Source organism: Salvia splendens, chromosome 20 (assembly GCF_004379255.2).
Source record: "Salvia splendens isolate huo1 chromosome 20, SspV2, whole genome shotgun sequence".
NCBI lineage: Eukaryota > Viridiplantae > Streptophyta > Magnoliopsida > Lamiales > Lamiaceae > Salvia > Salvia splendens.
The window spans coordinates 7,629,670-7,639,453 of NC_056051.1; the positions used below are offsets into that span (position 1 = coordinate 7,629,670).

At 36.9% G+C, this 9,784-nt stretch overlaps 1 protein-coding gene across 1 annotated transcript; it reads right to left on the bottom strand.

Moving 5' to 3' along the window:
* Window positions 1–221: 221 nt before the first annotated feature.
* On the bottom strand, window positions 222–4,609 carry LOC121782245 (receptor protein-tyrosine kinase CEPR2-like). The gene is made up of 4 exons (XM_042179999.1): window positions 4,411–4,609; window positions 4,182–4,277; window positions 862–3,563; window positions 222–776 (listed from the first exon to the last, which is right to left on the bottom strand). The coding sequence occupies exons 3-4, from the start codon at window positions 3,425–3,427 to the stop codon at window positions 394–396; spliced, it is 2,949 nt and encodes a 982-aa protein (XP_042035933.1). The 5' UTR covers window positions 3,428–3,563; window positions 4,182–4,277; window positions 4,411–4,609; the 3' UTR covers window positions 222–393.
* Between the last annotated feature and the right edge of the window lie 5,175 nt (window positions 4,610–9,784).

Below are 9,784 nucleotides of genomic sequence, written 5' to 3' on the forward strand. Positions count from 1 at the left end.
GTTCTTGATGTTGTTGAACCAAGAAACATAAACCTATTTATAAACAAACTAAATACTCATAATCATTTGTGTACGATTGATAGAAATGAGATACTATTAACGTATTTATATGCTCATTTGAGGACGAGAATCTCGTATTTAAAGACCGAGTCCCTAACTTCGGTTTCTCTCATAACAAAATTAAAGTTTTCCAAAATAGACCCTATACAATAAACCAACCATTTATCAAAGCAAATCAGACACAAAATTGTTATTCAAATCATACAAAATGAGATTCATAATCAATACTATATGATACATAACATATTTATATTGAGATTTCAAACAACCCTAAAATCTCAAAAACACTAAAATCAACCCATTCAAACTATATCTACACAATAAAAAACTATCTCAAAAATGGTCTAAACACACCCCTTTTTCACTCCTCCCCACACTATCTGGAGACCTCAAGCCAGCCCCAGGCTCAGCATCCACCAGCATCTTGACCACCTCCTTCATGCTCGGACGCAGATTCGGGAGCTTTGTCGTGCACAGCGTCGCGATCTTCAATACCTTGATAGCGTCGTCTTGCACGGGCTCAGGCACCGCCTTTCGATCAAGAACCTTGATCACATCCTCCCTGCTGCCGAGATGAGTCGAAACCCAATACACCAAGTCCTTCCCGTCCCCGTACTCCTCCTCCACCGGCCTTCTCCCCGTCACGAGCTCCAGCAGCACGACCCCGAAGCTGTACACGTCGCACTTCTCCGTCACCTTGAGCGAATAGGCCATCTCTGCATTGCCAACAAAAGAACCGAAAACAGGGTTAGGCCAATGTCGAAAAACACCCCTTCAAAGTATTCTCCGTGCCATAATTACCCGGTGCAAAATAACCGTGTGTCCCGGCAAAGTTACTCCACTCGGACCCCTTCGGAGAGGACGGATCAGCCACCTTCGCAACGCCAAAATCAGCAACTTTGGCCTCGTGATCCTCATCAAGAAGTATGTTTGTCGACTTGATGTCTCTGTGGACGATAGCCGGGCTGCAGTCGTGGTGCAAGTAGGCAATCCCTTTTGCAGCCCCGACCGCGATCTTGTACCTTTGATACCAATCCAGCTCCGGCTTCCCGGGCTTGATCTCCCGGTGCAACGCTTGAAACAAGTTCCCATTCGACATGTACTCGAAAACCAAGAAATTCGAGCCTTCTTTCATCAAACAAGCATACAACTTGAGTATATTCCTATGCCTAATCTTCCCAAGAATCTCCATCTCTGCAGCCATGAGCTTCACCCCATTGCCCCTCCACAGCTGCTTCACAGCCACGGTTCCGCAACCCTTGCTCAAGTCGAGGCGATACACCTTCCCGGTGCTCCCGCTCCCGATCAAGTTGTCCTCATCCACACCATGTATATCATCCGCATCAAACTCCACTTTCTGGAAGCTCTCGAGCTTCCAAGGGCCGAGTGCGCCCTTCTCGTCTCTCATCCGCTCGCCTTTCTTGAAGTTCCTATAGCTCACGAACAAAAGCCCGACTAGGAACACAACGAGGGCGACTAGTACGATGCACAACACTGCTAGCTTGCTCCTAGTAAAGCTCTTGTGGCCATTTCCTTGATGAACACAGACAGGCAAGGCAGAGTCCTTGAACTTCCTCTTCTTCCCCTCCTCGTCCTCGTCTAAGCATAGGCCGGCATTCCCAATGAGCGCCTTGTCACCGGCCACGACCATGAAATAAGGAGCCACACTCCCTGACAAACGGTTGTACGATAGATCAACAGACGAGAGCCTCATCCTCTCGAAGTCCTCTGGAATCCTCCCCGTGAGCTGGTTCCTCGAGAGGTTCAACGAGTTCAACGAGGCCATGTTCGAGAAGCTCCTCGGAATCCCACCACTCAGCTGATTCGAAGCAAGATTCAAGTCCACCAACCTAGGGCAGTTAGCCAACTCTGCTGGCACGGATCCGGACAAGGCGTTCCCTTCCAAATGCAACGACGTGATCTGCTTCAACGCCCCAAGCTGCGATGGAATCCCACCGGAGAAGTTGTTGTTGTCCAAGTAGATACGCTCCATTAGGCCAAGACGGCCGAGCTCTTGAGGCAGCTCTCCCGAGAATCTGTTGTTCGACAGCATTAGCTCTGTCAGCTGCAGCGACGCCCCAATGCTCGGTGATACCCTCCCCGTGAAGCCATTATCACTGAAGTCCATGACTTGCACATTCGGAAGCGCCCATACCCTGTCTACAATCGACCCGTTGAGCCGGTTCTGGCTGATCCTGAGCCTCTGCAGAGGGCTACAATCCCCATAACTATCCGGAAACTCCCCGGAGAAATCATTCCCCAACGCAAGCAAGTTCTGAAGATTCTTCCCTTCACACAAGTACTTAGGAAACGGACCGGAGAATCTGTTTTCGGATATGTCTATGCTGTTCAACGCTGAGAAACGGCCTAGATTCTCCGGGAAAACGCCTATGAACGCGTTCTTGTAGATGGAGAACGCCTTGAGATGCTGCATTTCTCCGAAACCAGAGGGAATCTCCCCTGAAAAGTTGTTATTGAACAAGTGAAAAACAGTTAGTTTCTTCAACCTCCCAATCTCCTTTGGGATCACACCATACATTAGATTGTTTGACACATCAAACTCCTCGAGATCGGTCAGATTAGCCACCTCAGCCGGGATTTCTCCTGTGAGATAGTTCGTATACAACTCAATCTTGAACAAACTCCTCATCTTGGCAATGGAAGCCGGAAGCCTTCCCGTTATCTTGTTTACACAAATATCCAACGTGCCTAACGCCTCCAGCTCGAAGATGGACTCGGGGATCTCTCCCTTCAAGCTCGAGTTAGCCAAGAAGAGCCATTGCAACTTCTTCAGTTTGCCAATGGTGGGAGGAATCTCTCCCTCGTCGTAGGTGTTCTGGCCGAGGACTAACGACACTAGGCCGGTCAGGCTCCCGACCCAGCCCGGGAACGGCCCAGTGAACGAGTTAAGCGAGATATCGAGCGCTTCCAAGCTGGTCAGCATTGAGAGATCAGGAACACTTCCACTCAAGTAGTTGCCAGAGACATTTAGGACTTTGAGGCTTGAGCACTTGCTCAGCTCGGCCGGGAGAGGCCCCGTTAGCGAGTGAGACGTGAGGACGAGGAACGTGAGGCCAGGAAGGGCGGACAGAGACGGCGATATCTGCCCCGAGAGGGAGAGATTGTCCAGGGAGATCCCAGTCACCATTTCTTGATCACAGTGGATTCCATAGAATCTGCAAGGGGAATCTGAATCTGAATCTCTCCATGATTCCAAGTGGCTTAATGGATCAATGATCAATTTCTTGAATTCTAACAAGGCTTCCACCTCTGATTTCAGGCATTGGGAAGGCTCCAAGCAAGATAATGAGATCAAGAAAACAGTTAGGATTTGGAGGGAAAATTTGGATTTAGTTAGTTTGATCATTTTTTTAGTGGAATTTTTTCTGGAGGGGCAGGATGGTCTTTTCACATCAGGGGACAAGGATTCCAATCTGTATATATCTCTATTATTGTTGACATGGGCTTGAGCAGAGCAGTACAATCACAAGCAGACATCAACACTGCACCAAATAAATGAGGTCAGATTAAATTGATTTTTTTTGTTTTTTTTTTTGCTAAATGATTTCTATTCTAAGAAGTGCAATTATTTTAAAATTCTATAAGGGTGCTAGCATATGACAAGAGTGATTAATTTATTGGGCAATAATTGGATACAGAATGTTCTTAAACCAGAGAGAGATTGTGTTAAGATGTCAACTTTGGATCTAATTATGGATTACAAATAAGTAAAGAGAGAGCAAAGCTACCTTTCAAGCAACTCAAGTGAAGGAAATGAAAAAAAAAACTTAGTTTTTTCACCAACTAAAATACTAATCAAGAAGCTATTCTGGTATCTAAGATCTTTAACAAATAGTTATGATTAATCAAAGTTCAATCAGTATAACTCAAAAAGGGATATTTCAATCCATGATTCTTGATTCATTCAATGCATAAAGGCCTCATCTTGCTGGAGATCATCTTCTCTTTTTGAGGCCAACAATCAAGAATCAATTTTTATTAGGCCAACAACCAAGAGTCATACATATAGTATATAAAGATGCATATTTGCAGCTTCTCTCTCTCTCATACACACACACTTACAAAGGAAACATGCAAAAACAACATAAAAGTAAACAAACCTGCAAAGTGTTCAAGATTTTCTCAGAGAGAGAAATAGAGCTTCAAATAAAGATCAACTCATTTTCAGTCCAAGAAAAGCATGCAGCTCCCTTCCTCTGTTTTTTCAAGAAAAACACAAAAAAATTACACAAAAATAGATGGAAAAAGAAAGAAAAAAGAGAGTTGCAGATTCTTGGAAAAATCACAAGTTTCCCAGCAAGGAAAAAGAAACAGTTTTTAGGCACTAACATGGGGTTGTTCTGTTCCTTTTTTCTTCTTTATTTTGGGGGTTTTGATGGAAAATGGAAGTATTTAAGTGGAGCTAAATGATGATACAATAGACAAGAGAGAGAAGGCTAACAAACCCAAGATAAGGAGGTGTTTGTCATCAAGCTAGAATTTTTATAACATGAATCACTATGTAACAGAAATTACACAACAACATTTGAGATCAGCCTGTTTTAAGGTGGGGAGAAATGACAAAAAATTTTAGTGATATTTGCAGTTATAGTCTCTCAAGATAGGTAAGTATATCAAAATCTCCACAATATAGTTTAGGACAATTTTATTTCAATAACAAAGGTTGGGTAAGAATCATTTTTTGGAAAGATCCATTTTTTTTATCGAAACATATTTGACATTTTCCCCATATTTTCCCATTTAACCTAGTGAATTGCAATCAAAATGAATACTCTCTATGAATAATAAATATGGCCTTTTTCTTCTTTTGAAGTTCCTTTTTGCCATTATTCATTGCGTAAGGACTAAAATGCAAATATAGCCAAAAGATTAGGCAATGATTTCTTTGGGGACATGGGTCATTGCATCTTAAACAGCCAAAAAGCATGTATATTGAGAAGGACATGCCATTTGATTGAGAATTAGGGTAGGATTTAAATAATAATAATAGTACTATAATTAAACTGCAATTAATTTTCTATTTTTCTATAAGAAGTGCCTCACTTTATTTGAGATATTTTAAAGGAAAAACGTGTAACTTAAGTTGGGATGGAGAGAGTATTTTAGTTTAAGAGTGATAATTTCACGACGTAAATTGCAATTAGCCAAAAATAGGCAATGATTTATTTGGGGGAGTCTTAACTCTTAAGCAGCCAAAACGCAAGAATCTTGAGGAGGACATGCCATTTGATTGATAATTAGCTTATGATTAACTAATAATAACAACAATTGAGTACTAAGATATCATTAGTGGTGGCTTGTATTATGTTTATATTTGTTTCTATTTCATTTTAAAGAATTTATTAAATTAAAAAGGAGACAAATACTAAATTGTGTATTATTTAAGTATCAAACATTGAAATAATATAGGCCAGTAGTTAATTCAAAAATAGATTTAACAACAAAAAATAACGAAATCATCGATTAAAATAACAAAGTCCATCCACAATCATTGTAGCAACAAAGATGAGATATTTGAGATGTATACACTAAAACAAAATCAAAGCAATATCCGCCAATCTCTTCCTCCACAAAGATTAGACAGAAGCCAAAAATAGAAAAACCACAAAAAAAAGATAAACTATACAATACTTAATTAATATCACCTTGAAATTAACAGCGACCTATCATTGCCACAATGAACGATTGATATTTTTTTGATTTATTTTTAATTAACTAAAAGAAAAATGCATTGTGTTATAGTAAAACACGTGAAGCCATCAAATTTCTAGTACATATTGTTGAGTTCGGAAGAAGATATTTACACGATTTTATTTTCTCTTGTAACACTATTTAAATTTGAAATAAAAGTGGGAGAGAAAGATGAATACAAAGAAAAACAGTTTTTTATTAATTATCACAAGAATAACATATATAAAAGCCTAAATGTAAGAAATATATGTATATTTAGAAAATAGAAAAACGACTCCATAGTCAAATTGATATTATCTTAATACATTAATAAAATATGCTCCGTATTTTTTATGATTAGTTCTATACGAAACATGTGGAAGCAAAAAGGATAAATATACCATCATAAGCAATGAATGCACCGAATGAATATATTAAATAAAATACTTAGCATATATGGAGAGATGGGGAGTGATCAATTAATAACTCATTATTTAATTGCTAACTACAGCTAATTTAAGATTATAAGATTTTAGAAATCTACTAATTTCATTTTTTATTTTTTAATATTAAAAATATAATAGCAACTATCAAATTTAGGATTTAGAAACACAATGTCAATATAGTGTATGAAATACATCAACACAAAGACATGACAATGTCAATACAATTTTATATTGACATTGTACAAGCATTGTATTGACATATTATGTGTTGTGTATTGATATAAAGCTGTTAACGAAATTTTTGAAAATTTTTAAAAATTTTTGAAATTTTTTTCAAATTTTGACATCGGAACATATGCAAGTGAAATCTCATTAGAATCCTTATGAAATTATCTTTAATTTTATATATGTTGCGTGAAAAAATAATTTAAATCGAGAAAGTTATATTCGTTTTAAAGTTATGTGATATTTTTCAAAAGTTAGTTACAACTAATTTGTTGTAAATTGACCTTAATACCCTTATTGACGTTTTTTGTTGATCGTATTGATATTCTGGGGCTGATGATCTAGGCCATTTATTTAAATATCTAATGGCTATTATTTAATTATAATTAGTAATTCGGTATTGAGTTAGCAATATAACACTTCCGATAGAATATATTAGTATTTGACGTGAAATTTGCAACTAAACCATAATATAATTAGAACATAGAGGATCATATCATAGGCGATAAATAATATTATATGCGTGGGTTATTACGTGAAACTGTGAAAGCTTAGTGGATGGTGATATAGTCTGGTAAAAATTTAGTGATCCGAGCACATTGCAATTTGATGTACTGAGTCAATCATATTTACATAAAAATGAAAAAATAAAATAAAATAAAATATTTTTACAAGTGTGATCTTTGTTCGCACCACTAAATTTTTGTTTGGAATAGATTTGTCCTATTAAGAATTTTAATGTTAATTCATGTTGAGGAGCCAAAATGGAGAGATTGGAGCTGCAAACCCATTCCGTCACCAGTTACTGAATGACGGGATGGTCCAAAACAACGTCGTTGCTGGTTCTCTAAAGGTGTTAGAATTCATGTGTTTTAATCTAATTATATATTTAGACTAGAACAAATATCACAAAAAAAATTATGTGGTGGTACATGATAGTATGCAACTATACTAAGTTGAAAGTTGAAACTAGTGGCATAATATGTGACTAAGATTTCACAAAATGTGAATCTGAGGTGGACCACAGTAGTTGACCAGGTCAATCCGATTATTAGTGACACAATTCTTGATTTCTAACATTATTTTCACATCATTCATTGTTCACTTTTTAATGGAAAGATAGCTTATAGAAGTATTTAGAAGTATCATTGGTTACAAATTAACATATCAAGAAAGTATAATAAAAATCGATTTTTTTTATATTCGTTAAATTTCAGTAAGTTGAGTTAAGTTTTTATTTTTATCTCAAATGACACGGATCAATTTGAAAAAAACATAAAATTGAGTTTTTGGATTTATTTACTCTTTTTTCTTTTTCTGATTGTGTGGCAGCACTATTTTCAACTAGCAATTCAGCATTATTGTTTTGTTATAACCTTTTTTTTATCTTTGAATTATTTGACCATATCACATTAGCCACTTAGTAGTATTTGTTATAATGACAACCACATACGCTTCTACATCACAATTGCGTATATTGTAATACTATCTCTCTAACTTATTTCTCTCTAATCGTTAAACATATGAAATATTAAAAACAAATAATTTCACGTGGTCTTGGAAACAAGGTTATAAAATTTCAAGAGTTGGAAGTCTATTATTAATATATGAAAAAATGTGTATTATGGTATATGGATTAGAGAATGGTGCACGCACAAGTTGAGAGAAATCAAACTGTGGGTGGAAACCCTCAATCCATAAATAAATAAATAGGATCACTTAAACTATATATATATATATATATATATATATATATATATATATATATAGGGTCATGATCTATGGCAAACACCTCTTAACCATATAACTAGAGAACAAATAATAGCCACAAGATCAAAAAAATCAAGGGCTAGTATTAATTTTCGAATTTAATGAGATATTAGCTCCCTCAATCACAAATTTACTACATAATAACAAGTCAGGGGTATTATGGTCATTGCACAGAAAATTAGCAGCGTTGACGATTGGGCGAAGAATCCGTCCGGATAGAAGAAGGCGAAGACGCATTCGAGTAATATTCCGACGAAGATGGCGGAGGCGATTCTGGGTTTGCCGCCGTCCTTCATCAACGCGGTCTCTCTACGACCACCAAGCATCAATTTCTCACCAATGCGCGATTGCTACAGCAAGCATTATTCAACACGAACTCAGCAGTGCCAGTAATTGAAAACTGATAAATTAAACCAAATAATACTCCTAATCAGCATTATTTCTTTCTCTACAGCCAACTCAGAGGAGTAGACTTTTATACTGCACCGCAGTTCAATGTCATATTTTTCTGCGTTGATTATAACTACTACTCCTATTTAACAAATTACTACTCCGCGTTTCATTTTACTAAAAAAATTATTCGTTTGCTTTTAGCTAATTGTTGAAGTTCACTCAATTTTAATTTTACAGGAATAGTTACAATAATTATTTTATCAAAATGCATGAAATTCGGCATATGAAAAACATTTTCGAAATGAAGAATATTATTCACAAATTATCTAAAATCATACTAATAGTGATGTATTTTACTTCACTCTTGTTTACAAAACACATCACTCTTAGCATGATTTTACTTCACTCTTGTTTACAAAACACATCACCCTTAGCATGATTTTACTTCACTTTTGTTTACAAAAACACATCACTCTTAGCATGATTTTACTTCACTCTTGTTTACAAAACACATCACTCTTAGCATGATTTTACTAAGAGTGATGTGTTTTGTAAATAAGAGTGAAGTAAAATCATAATAAGAGTGATGTGTTTTGTAAACAACAGTGAAGTAAAATCATGCTAATAGTGATGTGTTTTATTAACACCGGATAGCATATGAAAAGCCTAATATGAAAAGCCTAATCACTGGATTTGTAAAGCACATTTGATTCTATCGGATAGCATAACACACTCCTAATATGAAAAACCTAAGGTTTAATCACTGGATTAGTAAAGCACATTTGATTCTATCGGTAAACCGAAAGCAAAAAAAAGGTAGAAAAAGTGAAAGAAACGCAATTTTCTCAGAGTTTTCAGTGCTGAATTCATCGCTGTAGTAGGGTTTACAGTTAGGGTTCAGTCACTTACTAGTTTTCAACTTTACTACTATGTTCAAATTAATCTTCTGTTTTGTAAATGTATTGAACTAGGTAATGACGAATGGGAGATTTGTGAGTGTGAAGCACAGAGTGGCGGTGCAGCCGTACGAATCGAGAATGTCAATAGCATACCTCGCTGCTCCGCCGCTGCATGCCATCGTGAGCTGCCTGTCGGGGGTGGCCTATTTCCAAAAATACCCTTGGCCTATTTTATATTATGAAAATAAATAATATTTGTTCCATTAAGATGCGTGGCTGAGATTTGTTCTCTAGTTATAC